The sequence below is a fragment of the Perissodus microlepis genome, chromosome 20 (genome assembly GCF_051167445.1).
Source record: "Perissodus microlepis isolate ML-2025 ecotype Zambia chromosome 20, ASM5116744v1, whole genome shotgun sequence".
Taxonomy (NCBI): Eukaryota; Metazoa; Chordata; class Actinopteri; order Cichliformes; family Cichlidae; genus Perissodus; species Perissodus microlepis.
The window spans coordinates 19,757,790-19,781,737 of record NC_140480.1 but is presented as its reverse complement, the minus strand read 5'-3'; the positions used below and the strand labels follow the sequence as shown (position 1 = coordinate 19,781,737).

Below are 23,948 nucleotides of genomic sequence, written 5' to 3'. Positions count from 1 at the left end.
TTTTAGAGTAGTAATAGTAAATTACTTCGTGTAATCAAGATGAGAGACCACGGCTATAAAAGCGAAGGTGGATTTGGGAAGTCTGTCGCAGCCATGTCCTGTCCGTTTGTACGCGAGCAACCCATTGCGGAAGGTGCAAGATTGATAAGGAGAGTTTTCAGAATTCAGCGTATATTGCGGGATAGACAGGATCCTTTAGCTCAGCGCGACAGTGTGCTCATAGAGAGATATCGATTTTCCCGTGAGGGTATTATTTACTTAACCAACTTGTTGACGAGGGGGTGCAGGACCACCACCTGTCTTTTTTTGCTCTGCCCTTTTCTTGGTTGCTGTTATAAACAAACAAACAGATTATTTCAGGGTCTCTTTTCAAGAGACTAAAAGCAATATAAGTGATAAATATTACCATTCTGTAGAATATTCTTATATTTTACTTTTACTTGTTCCCATGTTCTAGTGGGTCCTGTTGTGGCTCTAATGTGAAAGAGGATATAATGTAATATAATATAATATAATATGATATAATGTAATATAATATAATAAATTTACCCTACCGCCTACTGGTGTTGGCCAGAGGGGCCGATGGCACGATATGGCAGCCTCGCTTCTGTCAGTCTGCCCCAGGGCAGCTGTGGCTACAACCATAGCTTGCCTCCACCAGTGTGTGAATGTGAGAGTGAATGAATAGTGGCATTGTAAAGCGCTTTGGGTGCCTTGAAAAGCGCTGTATAAATCCAATCCATTATTATTATTATTATTATTATTATTAAATTACTTACGAGTTTAATTTGTCAGCAACTTTCTGCCAGCCCTCTCTCCTTGCTTTTGCAGCCTTTGCAGTGTTCCCTTGCGTTTTAATTAAACTCTGAAACTCCTGAAATCCCTCAATCAAGAGTTCTTGCTCTGCTGCTGAAAAATACTGAGCGCGCTCCTTCGACATTTTCGCCGACCAATCAAAGGGTTGCCGATCAATGTTTCTACTATCTATGCGTAGCCCCTTTTAAGCCACCCAGTGATCTCACATTACTTCATCCGGCTGTACTAAGCGTCAACAACAGGTGTGTTCGGAGAACCGGAATAGCGAGCTCAAAGTTGGCGCGATGATTTGATCTTGGATGTGTCATTTGATCTTGGATGTAGTAAGCGAGGTACGAAGAACGGACCCCAGTTCTGTGATTGGTCTTGTTTGCTTCCACAACATATTCTGTAGATGAAGCTCTTCTTCAGCCTGGTCATTGGTCCACACCAAAGTTTGACTCTGAACTTTCCCACAATAAAAGAATCAGCCTGGGTTCATTAAAACAGACCCAACCCACTCAGCTGTGGAAACACTACCTCTGTGCAACATACATGTGATTAAGCTTACCCATGTAGCCCAGTCTCCACTTGGAAAAGGCCACAATGCTGCTGCCTATCCAGAAGAATTCCTCCACCACATGTGTCAGAAAGACCTGCTGCTGGCTGTTATTGGGAACAACATCTTCGTTTTTGTCCTCTTCTGTGATAAAAGCCCCTTTAGCCAAAAGTCCAGGCTTGTCCCCAGTCGCTGCAGCAACGGTGGTACACACGAGGGCTGAAGACAGCGGGCTGACGCTGAAGATGCTGTTCATCTCGGATTTGCTCACTTATAACAGAGATTGGTTTTGATGCTGCCTCGAAGTTGCAGGAATGTTCCCACAGACAGTTAATCTGAATCAATGTGGATAATCTTTGGGTAAATTAAGTTTCCAAAAAAAGGAAGTCACAACTTCTTTAAAGTGAACGTTCTTTACGGGTAAACCATCCAACTCCACTAACCACAAACACAAAAGGATTATTATCAGTAATATCAGGGGCTGCTTTCATGTTTAGCTTCAAAACAGATGCAAAGAAAAAAGCACACGTAAAAAAAAAAAATCACTCTCTGAACACTTCAAACAGTTTATCAATAATCTTCAAATGTTATTGCATCAGCAAACCTGCTCATCTCAAAACCATCTCAATATTGTTCCATTTCAGAGCAAAAAGATGCAGCTTTGGTGCCGTGTCGTTGTTTCCTTAGTCCCCAGGATACACTCAGCCAAAACGGCTGGCTTCTCATGAAAGACAGAGAGAATGCAGCAATGGACAGCAGAACAGACATGAAAGCACAACTCACAAAGGTAACTGTGCAACATGTGTTGGGCAGGCAGAAATCCTAAATCCCTAGCAAGCTGTAATCCCAGTCCAGGAGATTTGCTAAATGTGTGAACTGAAATGCAACAACCAACAGGAAGAGAGTGAGAAAAGTCAGCAAGGCTTGACGAGGTCATAATAAAAAAGTTCCAAAACCAATTAAAAAGTCTGTTTAATATGAGTCGTGTCAACGGACATTTCCTCTGAAAGAGAGGTGTCCGGTACCCCCACCCATCTGCAGATATCACATAGTCCCAGCTAAATCAAAGCACCTAGCTGCCGTCTTACTGGGGCTCAGATATCGGTACATATGAGGAGTTTACCATTATCTTGCACCAGATTAATAAATTCATCATAAAACAGGTCAAATTCCAGGCTCTTGACTGTGTGATGCAGCAGTGTGAGCATACTGAGTCAAAATAATGTCAGAGTCTTGGATTGAAATCCCTGAGCTTGACAAACAGATACCAGATACTGAAGACAGAACAGCTTAATGTAGAAAAATGACAAAACCATATGAAACTACAACCAAGATTACATTGATAATATTTGGAATTTTTATTTCTATGTTCAGTTTGCATAAAAACTAAACGTATGATGCAGTTTGACTTTTCCTCTTTTTCTGGTACCACAGGTAATGTAGGCAGCACATGTACCACGGCTGCAACTCTTATGGAGGTGATGGCGGCAGCACACGCCTTATACCACATGAAAAAATAAGGATGCCCACAAGCACAGGAAATGCTATACATGGTGATGCCATAACAGCTCTGCTCTCTAAAAGGCACCAGGTATCAGGTACCATGCAGATATCATGTGGTCCCATACACCATTCAAGAGAACTGGACCCAGTTGATTTACATGCGAAATGACTGTACAAATGTGTTTGTGTATTTTAGGAATTTAAAGGCAGAATGAGCTGAGGTAACTGAAACGTCCACAGTAAGAGCCTCCAGTACACATCCACAGCACAAACAGCAGATTTTCTGCTCTCCAGAAACCGGGATCATGTCTTTGAAATGAGACTGCAGTTTGACCAAGACATGAGCCAACTTCATCCCGCCTGGAAGGAAAAACTTACTCTGTGACATGAACTGAATATAAAGATGTTTTTCAAAAAGTCAATCCAAGAAATACAAATCTAAAGACAGAGAAAGAGAACATGACAACCTCTGCTCACTACACACCTTAGCATCTGCATGGCCTACCACTTAGTGGACAGTTGACTCGACATTGTTTGTTAGATTGGATAAGTGACATCTAAATAAACATATTGATCCATTCAAATCGACCAAGCCGTCTTTGATTTGCACAGCATGTCTTTATCCTGCCATCCTTCTCTCACCCCAACCAGTCGCAGCAGATGGCCCCGCCCCTCCCTGAGCCTGATTCTGCTGGAGGTTTCTTCCTGTTAAAAGGGAGTTTTTCCTTCCCACTGTCGCCAAAGTGCTTGCTCATAGGGGGTCATATGATTGTTGGGTTTTCTCTGTATGTATTATTGTAGGGTCTACCTTACAATATAAAGCGCCTTGAGGCGACTGTTGTTGTGATTTGGTGCTGTGTAAATAAAATTGAGTTGAATTGAATTGAAAATTTCCAGCATGAAATCCTATGTTCTATTTAGCTAAACAAACAGGTGGCCACTCCATCTCTGATAAACCCCACTGTTTGGTCTCAGACTGTTGAGACATGGGATTGTCACTGTTTGCACAGTCTTAGCTCAATATCTCTCTGCACTGAGACCACGTTGATAACAAGCCTCGTCATTATGACACAAGATATGCACTGACCAGCCACTTTATTAGGTACAACTTGGTACCAGGTTGGACCCCCCTTTTGCCTTCAGAACTCTAAATTTTTTGCAGCATAGTTTTACCAAGGTGCAGGAAACATCTAAGATTTGTCATCATGTCTTTGCTTCAAATTTGTCAGCTGCACATCAACCATGCAAATCTCTTATTCTCATCCCAAATGTCCTCTAGTACATTGAGACTTGCTGGAAGCCATTTGAGTACAAGAAACTAGTACAACAGATGTCAAACTCATTTTACACGGTGTCCTACATATGGACCAGGAAAATTCCCCTGTAGGTGTAAAGATGTAAACTGCATATTTAATCCGTGCGATATCTTCAGCTCAATATATGTCTCAGTTTTTCTACACGATAAAGAAAAGCTGCTGGAATAAACGACAGAAATCTGTCAGCGCTTTTAGTCTGTACTGGGGGTTTAATCTTGTCCCATCTTTCCAATATGCCAGTATATTTGTCCATGTTTGAAATTGGTCTGATGTTTTCAACATCGCCTCTTTCAAGTGAACAAGTTCAAAACCAGATTGGAAAACTCTGGGTCGACTTGAAGTTAGAAAACACTCTTTGGCAACAGCCTAGCCTGATCGCTGACCTAGTTAGCTGACCTAATGAACAAATACAGGCGGAGCTTCTACAACCAACCCTTCTTGGAAAACCGTTAACTTCATTCCAGACAGATATTAATATTATTATTACTACTACATGGCAAAATGTTACCCAAGAACTCAAAACCTGCCATGATGTCTTATTATTATTAACATATAATACAATCCTGCCAAGTGAGTAATTTACTAATAACACCAGACATAAAAATTTACATAATTAGTGATGGAGTGTGGTATGTAGTCTGAGCAGATTAAGAAAACTGGAGTACAAATAACGGTCGATCACTCACCATGACCTCGGCGTTTGGCCTTGACGATTCTGCCAGGCAGACATTTTGAAACACTGTTTTCCGACAGTAAATTGGGTTTATAATATACTCGTTTGCGCACGTTGGCCCGAGTGGCATAAACATGAAACTTAGGGAACTCATCCCCGAGATACCAAAGACATGCCGAATGGTGGAAGGACGCAATTTGTGGCATAACAGCTTTTGGATATTATTAAATAAGACTAAAAAGACACCGTCCACTTCCGGGCTTGCCGGTCCTTTTCACTTATATATTATGAAAGCCTTAAAAACAAATCGCAGGACAACATTATGCCGGATGTCATTTTGCAGCCGGGTCCTGCACGTGTATGCGCATGTTGCATTGAGGCACACTTTAGAATATCGGAAATATAAACTCTATAACACAACATTTGTGTACAATGTGAATATTAAATGTTAAAGCATGTGTTTAAAGTATTTCCTATAAAAAAAAATACAAAATACACACTCCTGTCCCAGTTTCACAAACGTTTATTAGTCTAATCCTTTCATTTTACTAAAGGGATGTTTGATTTCATATATCACACCGTGACACACTGACATCACTTTAATGGAATTATTAGTGTAAAGGATGGTATTCCTCTTTGGAATTCTGAGTTGTGGATATATTTTCTAATGTGTCAGATGCAGAAAGTCTCTGATGAATAGTGAAAAGTACATTTCCAGCTTTCAGTTTAGTTTTCTAAAGTGTTTCTCTCTAAAAACACCACTTTGTGCTGGTATTAGACCTTAAAAAATAAGTCAACTAGATGTAATGTTGATGTTTTATAGGTAGTCCAGAGAAAAGTAGGACAAAACCCAGGTGACTAATTTTACCAGGTGAAACGTCTCCTTTGACTGTGTTGTTTAATCGTGCTAGAATCTGATTTTAGAGACTCTGAGAGGGTGCAGACTCTTGTCTATTGCAGCGGACACATTAGTGGCCCTCTGAGTCTGATGATTGATGACAAGCAGTGGGAAAGCTCCCTGTGGGCAGAGTGGGGGAGTGGAAAATCAGTAGTTTGTCATTTAAATACTATCACCTCACAGAAATATGTTTGCTGTGTGTGAGCCTGTGCACTAGGTGTGGAGTTCACTGACTGTGGTGCTAAAAACCTCCAGCAGCACTAAACCTGTACTATGGGACAGAAAAACTGAAAAAAATCCCATCCAAGATTTTGCATCAGCTGCTGTTTCATGTACTTGTTGCTTGGCCTGCTGGTGCCCATCCATAGGATAACCAAGCCTTAGAGGAAACCTTCTTCAGCTTGATGGCTCCTAGCGCTGGGCCATATCATACCGTTCACGGTAATATCGGTATAATGTTGGGCAACGATAGGAAAATGAAATATTGCGATAGAATATGGGTAAAACGCGCATGCGCAGTGCCTTTGTTTTCATACGCACATGGCGGAAAAAGCATGGCGGCAACGGAGAATGTGAAGGGCGAAAGTGGATTGTTGAATGAAACGGATAAACCAGAATTGGCTTGTAAAAATGCTGCAACTTCAGTGGTGTGGAACTGGTTTAGCTTTCGTCCGTCAGATACACAACAAAGCACTATTTTTGGTAGAGCATGCTAGCGGGCCGTCGTTATTACCGTGTTTTTTGGAAAATACTGCACACTTAAAATCAATCCTTTGATTTTTCTGAAAGTCGACAGTGCCCCTTATAATCCCGTGTGCCTTATGTATGAATTCTGGTTGTGTTTACTGACCTCGAAACGATTTTATGTACACGGCGCTCGAAAATCTGTCAAATGTTTTAGTACGACTTTGCTAAGCTACGAACCCGCACCGCTTGATGGATTGTCGGAGCATTACGGCTACTGTAGGCAAGAGCCTCGCGGAGTGATACGTACTGTGCTTGAACATAATATTACCGTATTGTGTGTGTATAACCTCTTTTTAAGTTTTGTGGATATTATACATGGTTATGCTGAGGATATATCGGCCAATTTCCACTGGAAATGCCTTTTGGTTAAACTGTCAGCAAGGAATTTGCATTTGCAATGTTAAATTTTTATCAAATTTTAATGCACTTAAAATACAGCTGCTTGTTTAAGTGAAAATACATTGATGTTTTTTTGTTTGCACTAATAAAATTGTGGAGTTGTAAAGTATTTTGTCTAGTGTCAATTATATCATCAGTTATATCGTTATCGCAAATTTTCAAATGTATATCGTGATAAATATTTTTAGTCATATCGCCCTGCTCTAATTGCTCCCCTCACCTCTGGTGTCCACCATTTGCTTGGTGCCTGTCTATGAGGTACCGTAAGGGACATTATTACTGAAACGCTCTCACACACAATACATGAGCACGGACACACTCTGGATCTTCCCATATGGAAAAAAAAAATAGAAAAACTTATAAAAGACTTGCATAAGATTTGGCTTACTTCATATAGTGAATCATATAAGGCTTATATGATTTACTCATGAAAGTGGCCACTTTCATATATTGTTTTAGTAAGTATCCAAAACATACAAGTTTCATTTATATACATTTTCAAGGGCTCTTATATCTGTTTTCACTCTTGTATGCTTTTCATACAAGTTTCACGCAAGACAGATACAAACTTTATAAGATTTATATATATCTTTTCCATATGGGTTGTCCTGTCATATGATCTGCCTGTCACTAACCTGGAGATTTGTGACTGTGCACTTTCAGATCATATGCCTGTGTTATTCAACGTTGGTTTTAAACATATTGCAGTTAAATCTGGCAATTCTGCTCGGCGCTGTCGGGTTATTAACCCCTCCACTGCTGCACAATTTTCTGTTGCTTTTAATCAGCTCGGTGGCCCTTCTGACTTCGTCTCCTCTGACACAGAAGAGCCTAATTCCTGGTTTTATACTTGCTGTCAAACAATCATGGTCTCTGTAGCTCCTTTAAAAACCAGGCAGCCCAAGGCTAAACACGAGCCTTGGTTTAATGAGAGCACTGGTGCTGTTAAGAGGGAATATCATCGAGCAGAATGGAGGTGGGAAAAGGATTAACTGCAGGTGTCAGCTCCTGACTCTGACCCCTCTGTCTCTGTCCCTTGCACTGCTGTTTTTACTCAGTTTGATTTTTTGACACTCTCCACTTTAGAGGATGTGGTTCGCCGTATAAGGCCCGCAGGTTCCCCTCAGGATCCTTTCCTTCCAGAATTCTTTAAAGAAATTTTTCCTAGTATAGGACAGTATGTCCTTGACATTATTAACAGCAGTCTGTCTTCTAGTGTGGTTCCTGCAAATTTCAAACATGCAGTAGTGCAGCCATTGCTTAAGAAACCTGGCCTTGATCACACAGTTTTAGCCAATTATAAGCTGCCTTTACTTTCCAAGGTTTTAGAGAAAATTGTTTTTAGTCAACTGAAAGATTTTCTAGATGATAATGGCATCCTTGAGGTTTTTCAATCAGGTTTTAAAACCCTTTATAGCACAGAATCAGGATTATTAAGGGTTTTTAATGACATCCTTCTGGCATGTGATTCCGGTAACCATGTTGTTCTGGTCTTGCTTGACCTAGCTGCTGCCTTTGACACAGTAGACCACATTATTCTAATTTCTCGATTAAATGATCCTGTGGGTATTGGTGGCACTGCACTTAATTGGCTTAGGTCTTATTTGGCCAAGAGAACTGTCTCTGTCAGCCTTCTCGGTTCCGAATCATCTTCTGTTTCTCTGTCATGCGGCGTCCCACAGGGCTCAGTTTTAGGGCCACTGCTGTTTTTACTGTATTTATTGCCTCTGGGTTCCATCCTTAGAAGACATGGGATCTCTTTTCATTGTTATGCCAATGACTGCCAAATTTTTTTGCCACTAAAGCAGAAGGATGACATCTCCATAAACCCTATCTTGACATGTCTACATGACATTAAAGCTTGGTTGGGTCTAAACATTTTACATTTTAATAAAAAGAAAACAGAGGTGTTGGTGTTTGGACCCAGTGGTCCCTCTGACTTCTCCTCTGTAGATTTGGAAGTCTATTTTAAACCTGTTGTTACCGACCTGGGTTTTAAGTTGGACAGTGATTTTAAACGTGAAACGCTCTCACACACACTACTGAAACGCTTTCACACACATTACTGAAACGCTCTCACACACACTACTGAAATGCTCTCACACAAATTACTGAAACGCTGTCACACACATTACTGAAATGCTCTCGAACACACATTACTGAAATGCTCTCACACACATTACTGAAATGCTCTCACACACATTACTGAAACGCTCTCACACACATTACTGAAACGCTCTCGAACACACATTACTGAAATGCTCTCACACACATTACTGAAACGCTGTCACACACATTACTGAAACGCTCTCGAACACACATTACTGAAATGCTCTCACACACATTACTGAAACACTGTCACACACATTACTGAAACGCTCTAACACAAATTACTGAAATGCAGTTACACACATTACTGAAACGCTTTCACACATATTTCTGAAACACTCTCACACACACATTAATGAAACGCTCTCACATACATTACTGAAACGCTCTCACACACATTACTGAAACGCTCTAACACAAATTACTGAAATGCTATCACACACACATTAATGAAACGCTCTCACATACATTACTGAAACGCTCTCACACACATTACTGAAACGCTCTAACACAAATTACTGAAATGCTATCACACACACATTAATGAAACGCTCTCACATACATTACTGAAACGCTCTCACACACATTACTGAAACGCTCTCACACACATTACTGAAACGCTCTAACACAAATTACTGAAATGCTATCACACACACATTAATGAAACGCTCTCACATACATTACTGAAACGCTCTCACACACATTACTGAAACGCTCTCACACATATTTCTGAAACACTCTCACACACACATTAATGAAACGCTCTCACACACATTACTGAAAGGTGTCACCCACACTACTGAAACACTCCCACACACACATTACTGAAACGCTGGCACACACATTATGGAAACGCTCTCACACACATTACTGAAACGCTTTTACACACATTACTGAAACGCTCTCACACACACAATACTGAAACGGTCTCACACACACAATTGAAACGCTCTCATACACACACTACTAAAACGCTCTCACACACACATTACTGAAACGCTGTCACACACACTGCTTAAACGCTCTTACACACAATACAGAAACGCTCTCACACACATTACTGAAACGCTGTCACAAACATTACACATTACGCAGTCACACACACACAAAAGGAAATTCATGTGACGAAAGAATAAACAGAGTAGATACAAAAGGGCTCTGGGAGTTTTAGTGCTCGAACCCTAATAAATTTATTATATATCTACGTGAAAGTTTCTTTAAAAAAAAGAAACTTTCATGTCTGCACATTTATTAGGAAATGTGCACAGGAGACAGAGCCGGTAGGAAAAACAATACAAGTGTGAGTGTGAGGGTGCTCCATTCAGTCATGATCAATGCAATCCATGAGAGAACTATAAAAACGAGGACAACAGTCAAAGCAACATCAGCATCATCACCAATAACCACAATAATGCCAACAATAATGGCAATATCCACGACCACTGACCCACCATGAACAACCACAATGACTACTGTTTACTTTGGATGACGTGACAAAGATGTGTAATTCCACTTTTTTTCCAGGAGGAAATCTCGGTAAGTGTTAGGAGATATAGGGATAATCATACAATTTCAGACCCAGAAGGATGAGTTATAATTATTCATATCCCAGTGGAAAAGTCATTTTTAACAATAGTTCATTTGCACCTTGAGGCGACTGTTGTTGTGTTTGGCGCTGTATAAATCAAACTGAATTGAATTTAACATGAAAGTTTCTAATGAGGTCGTCTCATTCTTCTGACAGTCTAAACCTTCAGTTTTCACAGTGTCAGATCACCTGGTTTGAAACCGTTTGCTGTCTGATGACCTTGTAGAGATGTTGATAAGGATAAGATGTTTTTTCACTTTTTAATAATGATAACACTGCAGACAGAAATCCTGACAACTGGTATGAGGATTTCTCTAGAAAGCTCAAGATATAAGGGTGGAAGCAGGTAATGACAGTTTACTGAGATGCCAATGCAAGATGAAAGTCTGCCTGAGAAATGTGACATTGTTCAGATTAGACGTACCTTTAAAAGAGAAAGCTTGTAGCTGAAGTTTGTTGTTCTCTGAGAATAAGTGTGTGTGTGTGTGTGTGTGTGTGTGTGTGTGTGTGTGTGTGTGTGTGTGTGTGTGTGTGTGTGTGCGCGTGTGTGTGTGTGTGTGTGTGATAGAGAGAGTGCGAAACAGAGTATGGAACTCCCTCTTGGCAGCTATAAATAACAGGAACAGGATATTACATCAATAGCTGCAGGAGCACAGGACATATTAAGACCAGCGTCACTTTGCATGGTTTGTAATGCCCTTGTGCACTTTAGCATCATTATTACTTTTTATTGCAGGGGAGGGTTCAGTGTGCAGAATATGCATGTGTTTCACAGTTAAAGCCCCAAACACAGTGATGTATAATGTGATGACACTGAAATCTGCAGATGTGCTCCTGCAGTTTTAAAAGAAACCGCAGCCGACCAGCGTGTGAGCAGACAGAACCTACGCTGTGGTTTTTACTAGTATTTGCCTGACAACTTAGATTAGATTAAAACATTCTGACATGCAAATGAAGAGCTTCTGTGATATTGTGTAATATTATGTTACATGTTAAAACATGACATATATTATTAAAATACAATATTACTGGGGGTCTTTGGTCTGATGTTCTTACCCGTATTTACACACTGTAAGTGTATATGTATGTGTATGTTTGTATGTGTATATGTGTGTGTATGCATATATAACTATGCATATCTGTTGGAGGGTTACTGAGTTACAAAACCTTACTAATACTTAACTAATGCTTAACAGTGTGAAATGGTTGTAAAGTGCTACCAAATAAAGCCCAACTGTCACTATCAAAGCCTTTAGGGCTCATCCTTTCAGTTTAGCCAGTGGCTTCTAAGACATACAGAGCTGATGGAACAGTAACTAAATAAACTCAATAATCACTGTCAGATGCCAAATTAACACTAAGTTAAAAACTTGTTATACATTGATTCTAAATGTATGGATTCACTAATCCCTTAAAAAAATGATTCTCACTCTCAGATCACGTGCTAATTCACACTCCAGAATGTGCACAGGACTCCAAGTGCGTACATGTCATGATCCCCCGGTCTGTGAATAGGACTGAGGGACCGTGAATATATGTCTGCCTGTCGAGTATGTGCCCAAGACCAGAGGAGAGGAAGAACAGAGCTCATATTAAAGGTAGTAGTCCTTAATAAACTTCAGATTTAAAAATTACATGTACTGTTATCGTTTTCATTCACATGGTCGATCTCTATAGGAGGTGTTTTTATTACATCTCAAGTATTGTATTAAATTATAATGTTTAAATGTTCTATATAAATTATACATTTTCACATTGTGAAGTCTCCTGCAAACTGACGTAGACTAACTTTGTTAATCAGTCATGAAAACACTCTGTAGTTTTGTGCTGGATAAACAGGTTAGCTTGCAGTATTGTGCACATATGTATGTATATTCTTATTTATGTATTCTAATCTTATTCCCGTATTATTTTATTATTATATTCATATAACACAAAGTTGAATTACACTCTGATGGCTTTATCAGAGTGTAACTTGGGGTCGGTATCTTGCCCATGCAGACTGGAGTAGCTAACGATTGCACCACCGACCTTAGTAGATAACAGTTCTACCTGCTGAGCTACAGTCACACAGCACGTAAAAAACATTAACTGCTAACACAGACACCGTTTTCTGCATCTCAGCAGCAGCAGGCCCTTCCTAACCCAGTTTGTCTCGTGTGACGTGTTTACAGTCTTGGTGCTCCCTGACACTGATCCTGCTGGAAGAGTGGAACCTCACACTTGCCATAGATATTCCCTCATTTGGTGTTCTGATGATGAGTCTTATATTGAAAAGCAGTGAAAATGAATGAAAAAAGAAAAACTAACTACCACATTCCCATGCTGAAGGGTCTAGAGTTGATATTTGTTATATAATTTGTCACACATCTATATGTTACCCTAGATCTAGATTGGCCTTGACTGTCCTGTGGGGATAGAGTGTTTATACTTAGATCCTCTTGCTTTCTAATTGGACTGGCAACGTAATATACTTAAGATACTTAATATACTTAAGTATCTTATACTTAAGATACTTACTAAACTCTGCACCTTTTCTGTGCACTTTGAATTTACTAGTGCTAGTGGTGTTGCCAAATCCACAAGCTGCATTTGTGTAATGGATGTGATTGCAAGCCAACTTCATTCTGGTTGATGGCAAATCAACAGGACGGAGCAGGAGGTTGTTGAAGCTTGAGTGAACATACACACTGCTCAGTGAATGCATTCAGGCCCACTTTACAGCTGTAACAAACAGGAAAAGGTCTCTCTCTTAATTTCATAAAATGCAATTTCATTGCATGTGACTGTTTTAGGGATGTCAGTTTATCTTTGAAATTCAAACATTTCCTAAAATCTGATTAAAAAGGAGATGTATATGGGGAAAAGGCCTGGGTTGCAGTTCTGCTCTTATTCATCCCAAAGCTGTTCTATCTGGTTCAAGGGGCCAGTCAAGTTGACGTCCATGTCTTTACAGACCTTGGTTTGTGCACTGGTCCACAGTTATGTCTGAACAGAAAAGGGCTATCCACAAAGTATTCCCACAAAGCTGGGAGCATGAAACTGTCTAAAATGTCTTGGAATGCTGAAGAATGAAGGATTCCTGTCACTGGAACAGAGGAGCCAACTCCTGAAGCACAGCTCCACACCATAAACCCCCCTCCACCAACCTTTACACTTGGGTAGAGTGTACATTTGCAGTTACACTTGCAGTTAGACACATACTGGCAACCGCTAAACCCAGACTTGTCCATCAGGAGAAGCGTATCATTCCAGACCTGCCACTTCATGACTGAGTTGCTGTTGTTACCAATCACTTCTGCTTAGTTATAACATTGCTAACAGTCGACTGTGCAATAGTGACAAAATTTGGTAGTGACAAAATTTCACGACTAGTACCATGCTGGAGTTCACTGAGCTTTCACAAAAGCTTGATTTTGTGGCCACTGAAGCGACTGGAACACCTGAATTCAATGATTCAGATGCGTGAGTGGAGTGTAGGGTTAGTGTTAGTGCAGACTAAAACCCAGCGTGTTTCAGTCAGGCCTGCAGCGCTTGATCATTTTGCTCCTTCTTTTTATCTTCATTACATTACTGTAGTGCGTTAGCAAAAACAGCTGTTCATGGACACCGAAAAATGAATCTTAAAAAATGTTTTTTATTTCTCATGTTTTATTTAGTATTTAATGTTAAAACAACTTAATAACCACATCCAACCTAGTCAAGAACACTTGAGAACGTGTACAGTGGTCCCTCGTTTATTGCGGGTGTTACGTTCTAAAAATAACGCACGATAGGGGAAATCTGCGAAGTAGCCAACTTTATTTTTTACAATTATTTTAGATGTTTTAAGGCTGTAGAACCTCTCACTACACACTTTATACACTTTCCTCAGACAGGCATGAACATTTTCACACTTTTCTCTCTTGTTTAAACACTCTCAAAGTTCAAACCGCAGAAAAATAAGTCCAGTATTATAGAACAAAACCAAAGATCAAACCCTGTTTTCAGGTCCAGAACATGGGAACAGAGCAGCTGCCAGAGAATTCTACATTAATAAATCAATGGTACGGAAGCAGAGGAAGCAAGAAGAATGAGTTGAGTTTGACTTATCTGACTGTTTTGTTTCACTTAATGCAACTTATAATCCGAAAATACGGTAACTTCTACCTTCCTTTAGCATGTCCAGAAGTCCGACTTTTTGTGTGATGGTTAGCATCTTCCTCTGCCTTTTGGGTGCTACCGCAGGTGCCTTTGACGGTGCAAAACATTGTGTTTATTGGGGAGAACACTTACAAACATGCAGTACAGCACTTCAGAGTCACACTGCTAACGATCGAAGATTTATATAAATTTGATAAGCTGAACGCATTCTGTACTGTACAGGAGACACGGCACGGAGATTGATTGACAATGGTCTACAGCCAAGGGCTCTGTTGGCTCTTAGGTGACGGTTTCCTCGTGGCTGCGTGCAGCGGGGCTGGGGGAGGGTCTGTGCTGACGGACGTGGGTTACTGACCTGGTAGCCTGGCTGCCCCTGGGTGGGTCTGGGATGGGCGTGGGGTTCTGGGGGTGCTCCGTCTCTGGGCTGGGGCCCTGGCTGGGCCTTGGGAGCTTGGGTCCTGGTTGGTGTGTTGCTGGGGTTGTGGGCGGGTGGGTATATGGGGGCCCAGCCCTGGCTCAGGGTGCCACCAGTGCATCGAGCCACCTGGGGGGCTCTTCAACTGGTGGGGGAGGCTGTTACATCTTGCAGGAGGTCTCCTCTCTTCAGGAACTCACTCTGCAGGAGGGGGAGATATAGGAGAGGTGGAGGAAGATCTCAGCCTGGGTGTCTATTGTGTTATGTAGTCTGGAAGATGAGTGGATGACGGGGTGGGTGCAGTTTTCTCTGTGGTGGGGTCGGGTGGGCTGTCCCAGGCTCCGTGGGGCCAGGCGGCGCTGCTGAACTGGGCCTCGGTCCGGATGGGCCTGGGCCCCCTTTCCCTGGCGGGTTGCAGAGTATGGGGGTGCCTACTGGGTTCAGCGGGGGAGCTGGGGTCACTTGCCCCCCCCTTCCTTCCCTCCCCATCTCCAGCTGCCTCCCGCTTCCCGCTCCACCACAATCACCCACACATGCAAGGTGTCTCACCAGGGTGCAGGGGAGGCATCCCCCCCTCTGTCCCCTTCTGGCTGCCTGTGCCTCAATTTTATCCCACAACTTAGACATTCACATTACTCACACTCTCATAACACATACACCTTGGGGGTGGGGACGCTACACGGAATCCAAAAGACCATCAGGGTGTACAACCTCACCCCTGGCGTCGTTGCCCACCTCTCAATTTTAAATACATGTAGACATTGAGGGCTAGCAGGAGGGGCTATGCGCTTACCTGCTGCTCTCTGGCAGGTAGCTCCATGCCCTCCTGGGTTTTAAATGCACCTTAGAACACACATGCATCAACACTACATATGAGCGGGCGGAGGGAGGTTTGGAGTTTTCACACACCCCCGTTCTCTGCGGCCTGTTGGGCGGGGGGGCTAGGAGGAGGAGTTGGCCGTCCGATTGGGGTCTGGAATGTGGGGCCTCCCTGCTGCTGTCGAGTCGGGGCAGTCTGCTTCTCTCCACCCCAGGGAAAAGGGTAACACTGCCTGGGTCTGGGTGCAGTTTCCCCCTCCAGGGGCAAGGGTACCTAGACCTGGGTATAGAGTACGCTTGGGGAGTGTGATTGTGTGTACAGTGTCTCTTCATGTCTGTCTCCACGTTGGGTGAGTGTTGAGTAATTGCATATGAGAGCATAAGGGTGGGAATGGATGTCTGTATCTGTGTGTGCCTGTATGTCTGTGTCTATATGTCAGGTTGGGTATCAGACGCCACCTCTCTAGAGACATCTCAGGCCCTCCAAGGTATGGAGGCCTATCTCCCCCACCACTTCCCCTGCCAGTGGTAGACGCCCTCAGACATCAGTGCGTTGGTGGTTCTTTGTGTCCGGGGGTGGGCATCCAGGTACACACCGGCTCACTCCTTCGTGGCTGCTTGTCGGGGCCTGGAGCCTGGGGCTTGCTCGGGCCACTTCGGGGGTGGGGTGCCCTCAGCCTCTCGGCCTGGGGCTCGGTCACTCTGGCACAGCTGGCTGCCGGCGCAGCTCACGGGCACGTCACTGCAACCCCCCCTGGCTCTCCTCAGCTCTTTCTGGGATAGTGGCACGGCTGCCCCTCTGTTGGTCTTCCTTGGTCTCTTTTGTTCTGGGGGCCTCTGGATGTCTGGAGTTTTGATCTCCTCCATACCTGCTTCATGCCCTGGAGGACGGGGCTGTGGCTCCCCACACCCTCTAGCAGATCATTACATGAAGGAACCTTTTAAATACAAGCGCGTTCATGCTCACAGGTGTACACACGGGTGCTCACACACACAAACTACACCTCAAAGCACACTGTGCGCTGTCGATCTTATGTGCTGCACAATAATGTTTAGTATTTAGTATTTACTGTTATATTCCCATAGATCATCGTGATGTTGTTTATTATGTTGCTCTTTTTTTCTTCTTCTGCTTGTTTTCTCTTTTTTCTTTCTCAACAGGTGATCCAGGTGATTGATATATGTATTTTTTGTCTGCTTATTTTGTTGGTTTTTGTTTTTTGCCCTTTATCCCCATCCCTCTTCCCCGCTGTTTTTCTTTCCCTCTTTCTTTCTCCCCTTTCTTTTCCCCAGTCAAGTCTGTCCCGTATTTAGCAGGTTAAAATAAAATAAACAATAAAAGGTGAATCAAATAGACCATTATGGCAAGGCTGGGATGGTCCCTTTGGTAAAGTAAATCCGTTGGGCATCTTTCTTCGCCTTTAGACAATAATTCTGATGGCAAAAGAGCCAAATGGGACAGGCAAAAAAAAGAAAGAAACAACAAAAGCAACATTTTACAACTTCAACCTAAAGCGCTCTATCTATGCAAGATAGCATGGGGTGCTGTGTAGGAGTAAAGTCAGTTTCAGTCCACTTCTGTCAGGCCACAGGGTCTTCTGAACTCTTGACCTCGCTCATGGATCCACTTGTTTGAGACCCATTTGCTTCCTACTAGGACAGGACAGGCTGCATGTCTGGTCCTATACCTCAGCTAATCGTAGCCCCTGAACTTGGCGTCTGTTTGTGCTGTTGGAGCCTTTTAAAAAACATTATCTGACCAATAATATGGCTGCTGTGAGGTTACTGTACTAACAGACCGTCCGAGAAGTCTACGCTCCAGTTTCCGCGTTATCGCGAGGGACCACTGTATTTTGATTCTGCATTCTAGAAATAGATTGGAAATACATAGTTTACAAGGTGCAAATCACTGAGTACTCTCAGGACCAGGAAGGTCAGATTAGAGAGAAAACATATAAAATACCTGTAATAAAACTGAATAACATTTTTAGATAGATGAAATGTTGTACCAAAAAGAATGGCTCATGATCCAAAGCATGCCACATAATCTGTCTAACATAGATCCCACAGTAGAGCGGGCCCACTACTGTTTGTTGTGACAGCTGATAGAAGCAACTGGATGAATTCTGACATGTTCAGGACTACAGTCTATCAGCCAAAACTGCTCACACTGTGCTTCACAGTGCAAATGGATAATGACCCAAAGCATACTTCAAAAGCAACTCAGGAAATAGGATATTCTTCCATGGACAAGTCAGTTAACTGATCTCAACCCAAAAGAGTCTGTTTTTACAAAACTGAATGCAGAAAGAGCCACAAACAGGTGTGCTGGAGCAACACAAGAGGCGAAACCAGAGGTCACATTACTCCACCTTCCAAATATCTTTAAGAGAAAGACAAAAAATGTGCAAAAGAAATTGTGAGCCCCTTCAAAATCACCCAAATAAAGCAAATTAAGGCATGATGAAAATCTTCTGTGTAGATTCAGCAAAAGTTGATTTTCAAAAGTTTTTTGAATGAATATTTCCACTTTTTGGTGTACAATGCTGAGCTGAAAAAGCCTCTCACAGGCAGCTGAGGCTGCTAGTGGTATATTAAACCCTAACATTTTAGTACATCAGCTGGAAAGCTCAGGTAAGGCTCCACGTGCTTGGTGTTTTCTTGCGAATGGGACTGCTTGATTGGGGGATCCTCCCTCTGAGGAAGAGGATGCTTCACCTTGTTGCACCACAGGCTGCTCCTTCAGATGACTTTTAATTTAGTCATGGCCAATGAAATACATTAAACATAAGAGTTTAGTCATTCTCACCTTGAAACACATTCTTGATACCTATATTTAACCTCCCAAGACCTGAACTCTTTCATGGCATGCATTTTTAATTTCTCTTTGCTATTTGGCTTTATAGTGTCCAATAGAAAACTACAAAGTCACAATTGAGTAATGATGTGCAAACCTCTTTAATTGGTGTTTGAACACAGCAGCATTTTTCCCTTTGAGCAATATGGCTCATTTGAAAGAGCAAAATTTAGTATTGTGGTCAAGAAAACCCAAAATGTTATATCCCCATATGTGGACGGCAGGTCCTAGGAATTGCAATATTTTTTATTCTTTGTATTTTTAATATTTTTAAGGCAGGAAAAAATAATTATTAATGTCACGGATGCAGTAACATTCTACTTTTACCAACCAAGTTTGAAGTTTTTTTGTGTAACACCTTCTTTTCAAGTCCTGCAAAAAGTGAATCCAGCAAAAGCCCACAGATCCTGGAGGAAATGCAAAGGTGCTGGTCTTAAACAGTTTTAGCCATCCTGTCTGCACACTGGCCTCTCCCTAAAGAACAGCTGCTTTCATAAATGGGCTCAATGGTCTCTACATAGTCTGCAGAATGGGACGCTCAGCAGGTGTGAACCTGTTTGAAAAAATATGAAAGAAATGAATAAGAACAGAAAATGTCAGACATGATCTAACCCATAACTGGGCAGCTACTGCCAAAACTGTCTGACTCTAAAAGAAAACCTGTCATGGTCTGACCAGCCCTGCTGGGCGACCTGATTGTTTATGTTTGTTTTTATTTTGATGGAGCCGCGCTTCCCCGGAGGCGGGTCCGCTGGTCCTGTTGTAGCTCAGTTCGGAGTTTCTGCACACCGGCGATTGCACTTGCTAGGGAGTTAGAGATCCCATTAATTGCACTACATTATCACAACCTTGCCCCAGTGTTTTGTAAGGACCGAGCACTGTCACTCCCACCCCACTGCCCCTGTGACTGCAGTATTGATCTTCTCCCTGGAGCATCTCTGCCCACCAGCCGTTTGTACAGTATTTCTAAGCCTGAACACGAGGCCATGGAGCATTAAATCACGGATTCCCTCGCATCAGGTATTATTCGGCCCTCCACGTCTCCCCTCGGGGCGGGATTCTTCTTTGTTGAGAAGAAGGATAAGACCCTGCGCCCCTGCATTGACTTTTGGGGTTTAAATAACATAACTGTCAAGAACAAGTACCCCCTCCCACTACAGGCGTCCGCATTTGAGCTCCTGCAGGGTGCCGTTATTTTTTTCTAAACTCAACCTCAATGCCTACCATCTGGTCCGCATTCGGGAGGGGGGTGAGTGGAAGACTGCATTCAACACTCACCTGGGGCATTTTGAGTATCTCGTTATGCCATTTGGCCTCACCAACGCTTCAGCTGTGTTCCAGGCCATGGTGAATGATGTCCTTCGGGACTTCATTAACCACTTTGGTTTTGTCTATCTAGACGACATCCTCATTTTCTCAAAAACCCGTGCAGAACACATTAAACACGTGCGTCTGGTGCTGTAGCGGCTACTAGAGAATTGACTGTTTGAAGGGAGAAAAATGTGAGTTCCATGTGCAGCCTGTCTCTTTTTTGGGCTTTTTGAGCTGAGGGCGGATCCTGCAAAGGTTAAGGCGGTGGTGGAGTGGCCGGAACCGGAAAGCGGTCCAGAAGTTCCTGGGGTTTGCTAACTTTTACCGACGGTTTATCCGCAATTTCAGTAAAGTGGTGTCCCCTTTAACTCACCTCACCTCTCCCAAACAGCAGTTCCTGTGGTCACCGGCGGCGCAGCAGGCCTTCGACCAGCTGAAACGCCTGTTTTCTTCTGCGCCTGTTCTCATCCAGGCGGACCTTACTCAACCATTCGTGGTGGAGGTGGATGCCTCGGACTCTAGTGTGGGGGCGGTCCTCTCACAGCGATTGGAAGGTAAATTACATCCGTGTGCCTTCTTCTCACGTCGTCTGTCTCAGGCCGAGCGAAACTATGATGTGGGGGATCGAGAGCTGCTTGCTATCAAACTGGCCCTTGAGGCGTAGCGTCACTGGCTGGAGGGGAGCGAGCACCCACTTCTCGTTTGGACAGATCACAAGAACCTGGCCTACCTTCAAGTGGCTAAATGCCTCAACGCCAGACAAGCCAGGTGGGCCTTGTTTTTCACCCGTTTCAACCTTGTGATCACTTACAGGCCAGGCTCACGCAACACTTAACCCGATGCCCTCTCACATCAATTTTCACCGGTGAAGGATGCAGAGAACAAGGACAAACCCATCCTTCCTGCTTCCTGTATCGTCGCGGCAGTCACCTGGGAGATCGAGAGGCTGATCAGAAGCGCCCTGTACCAGAATCCTGACCCTGGGTCAGGCCCTTCTGGCCGACAGTATGTCCCTGCGGTCGTTCGGGGCAAGGTGATCCATTAGGCACATACGGCAAAGTTCTCCTGCCATCCAGGTGTATATCGCACCCTTAGCTTCCTCCAGCGTCTGTTTTGGTGGCCCTCCCTCGCCAAGGACATCCGGGAATATGTGGCGGCCTGCCCTATTTGTGCTCAAAACAAGGTGCCAAGCTCCCCACCGTCGGGCCACCTGCGACTGCTCCCCGTCCCTAAACGCCCATGGTCACACATTGATTTCGTCACTGGACTGCCACCGTCAGCAGGTAATACTACTATACTCACCATCATTGACCACTTCTCCAAGGGAGCGCATTTTGTGGCCTTGCCCAAACTTTCTTCTGCCTTGGAGACGGCTCAGCTGCTCACACAACATGTGTTCCGGCTACATGGCATTCCTCAAGATGTTGTCTCTGATCGGGGTCCCCAGTTCACCTCCCAGGTGTGGAGGGAATTTTGTTCTGAGCTGGGGGCTCGAGTCAGTTTGTCGTCTGGTTTTCACCCTCAGACTAACGGCCTGGCTGAAAGGGCCAACCAAAAGCTGGAAGCCATGTTGCGGTGTGTTGCCTCCTCCAACCAGTCCTGGAGCAAGCAGTTGGCCTGGGTGGAGTATGCCCACAATGCTAGCACCTCGACGGCCACGGGGGTGTCTCCCTTCGAGGCGTCCTTGGAATACCAACCCCCACTCCTTTCCATCACTGAGGGTGAGTTGGCAGTTCCATCAGTAACATCAGCAACATCACATGCGGCGTTGCCGGCAAGCATGGCAGACTACCAGGGCAGCATTGCTCAGGACAGTGGAGCAGAATAAGAAGCTGGCAGACCGTCGTCGCGTTCCGGCTCCCGTTTACCATGTCGGGCAGCAGGTATGGCTCTCCTCTAAACACATCCCGCTGCGGACTGAGTCTAAGAAGCTAGCTCCTAGATTCGTCGGTCCGTTTCCTGTGCAAGAAGTCCTTAATCCTGTGACTGTGCATTTGACCCTCCCTCGCAATATGCGTATTCACAATGTGTTTCATGTGTCTCAGGTGAAACCGGTCCAGACCAGCCCATTATGCCCACCCTCCAGGGCCCCACCATCTCCCCGGATTATCAACGGCACATCAGCTTATTCCATAATGCATATTATGGATACCAGGCGTCCCGGTAGGGACTTTCAATTTTTGGTGGATTGGGAAGGGTATGGTCTGGAAGAGCGCTCTTGGGTGCCGCGGTCTGTGATTCTTGATGATGGCATGGTGAAAGAATTCCGTTGGCACCCAGACAAGTTTGGTAGGTCGCCGGGAGGCTCCCGTTAAGGGGGGGGATACTGTCATGGTCTGACCAGCCGTGCTGGGCGACCTGCTCGTTTATGTTTGTTATTTTGATGGAGCCAAAATAACAAACTGGGAACTCCTGGGAAGCCGTGCTTCCCAGGAGGCGGGTCTGGCGACCCGGAAGTAGCTCCGTTCGGAGTTTCTGCACACTGGCGATTAATCAACACTCACCAGCTGCCGTGAATTATACGCCGTCAGACCCCGATGTATTTAACGCTGTGACCAGGCTTCAGTCAGCTCTGGATCATTAGACTAAGTTCGTTAGTAGTGTTTAGATCGTGTGCTCTTTCAAATGCCCTTTTGGATTGTTTCTCACTCTTTTTTTTGCTTCTCACTTTTTGTCTTTCGTACCAGGAGGTGGAGAGGAGAACACTGGAGCTGAATCACGAGTGGGGAATTAACGCACGGAGTGTCGCCTTTTTTGCCATCGCCATACTGCACTTTCGGAAGCCGGGTGAATTGACCACGGGGAGCCACGGCCGCAGGATTTCACACTGAACTGTTATTATTTCACACTGTAAATAAATTCACTGTCTCATTGCAAAAGGAGATCTGTGTTCGAGTCCGCTCCATCCACACACCACGACAAAACTACTCTAGATGTCATTTCCTGTTAATAAGTAACAAATATATTCACAATTATTAAAACTGTATTATAATGCACTTTTGGCACATAGGACATTAATTACTCCCAAATAATAAAGATCAAAATTTGCCCTTAAGATATATTAATATATATGACCATCTTTTATTGCTGTAACTTTGAAAATAAATCTGTAGGTACATATACGGTTATTTTCACTGCTTCCTCCTCGTTGGTCTTTCATGATTCTTATAATCATCTCCACAGCCAGGAAAAAGAATTCCACCTTGTCTCATTTGGCCTGATCTTCCCTTCTCTCGGTGGCTGTGGGGGATTTTTAGAAATGCTGACAATATAATGGAGCTTTCACTTGGACAAAAGAACTCACTTTTGTGTTTGGTAACAAAAACCTGCAATTAATGTTTGAATAAAATAATAAATTGTATGATAAATATTTCCTAGCTGTATATCAGTTATAATGCCTGATGTGGAAAGTGTTTCATCCTACAGGGGTTTTTACCCATATTTAAGAGAAAGCTAAAAACACTGTCAGGAGGCCATAAAGGCCCCGTGGGGTCTTCTGTGCTATGAAAACTGTTATTGGTGTTTCACTGCAGAATAAATGTCTCCTGTTTGTGACGTTTGCCAACATTCAAATTACTGGACAAACCATTTTGATTAAACGTAACAACTTTAAAACTATTGGTAGTTTTAACATAAAAAATAGTATTTTACTTTTAAATTGTTATAATATAATTACCATTGTAATTTATTTTTTCAGTTTCATTACAGGGTTAGCCTTAGCTTAACCTTGCTAACATGCTTTAAAGACACTCTGAGTATTACAAACACTGCAAACCAATGAAAGGAGAACATAAGATAACTCATAATAATAAAAAA

The 23,948-nt window shown here is 43.3% G+C and overlaps 1 protein-coding gene across 1 annotated transcript in view; it reads right to left on the bottom strand.

Annotated features, from left to right (window-relative positions):
• The window catches only part of plch2a (phospholipase C, eta 2a), a 76,028-nt gene extending 73,887 nt beyond the window's left edge, over positions 1-2,141 (bottom strand). The window contains 1 exon segment of the mRNA XM_084917454.1: positions 1,367-2,141. Coding sequence (XP_084773580.1) covers positions 1,367-1,610 — 244 coding nt within the window. The 5' untranslated portion in view covers positions 1,611-2,141.
• Between the last annotated feature and the right edge of the window lie 21,807 nt (positions 2,142-23,948).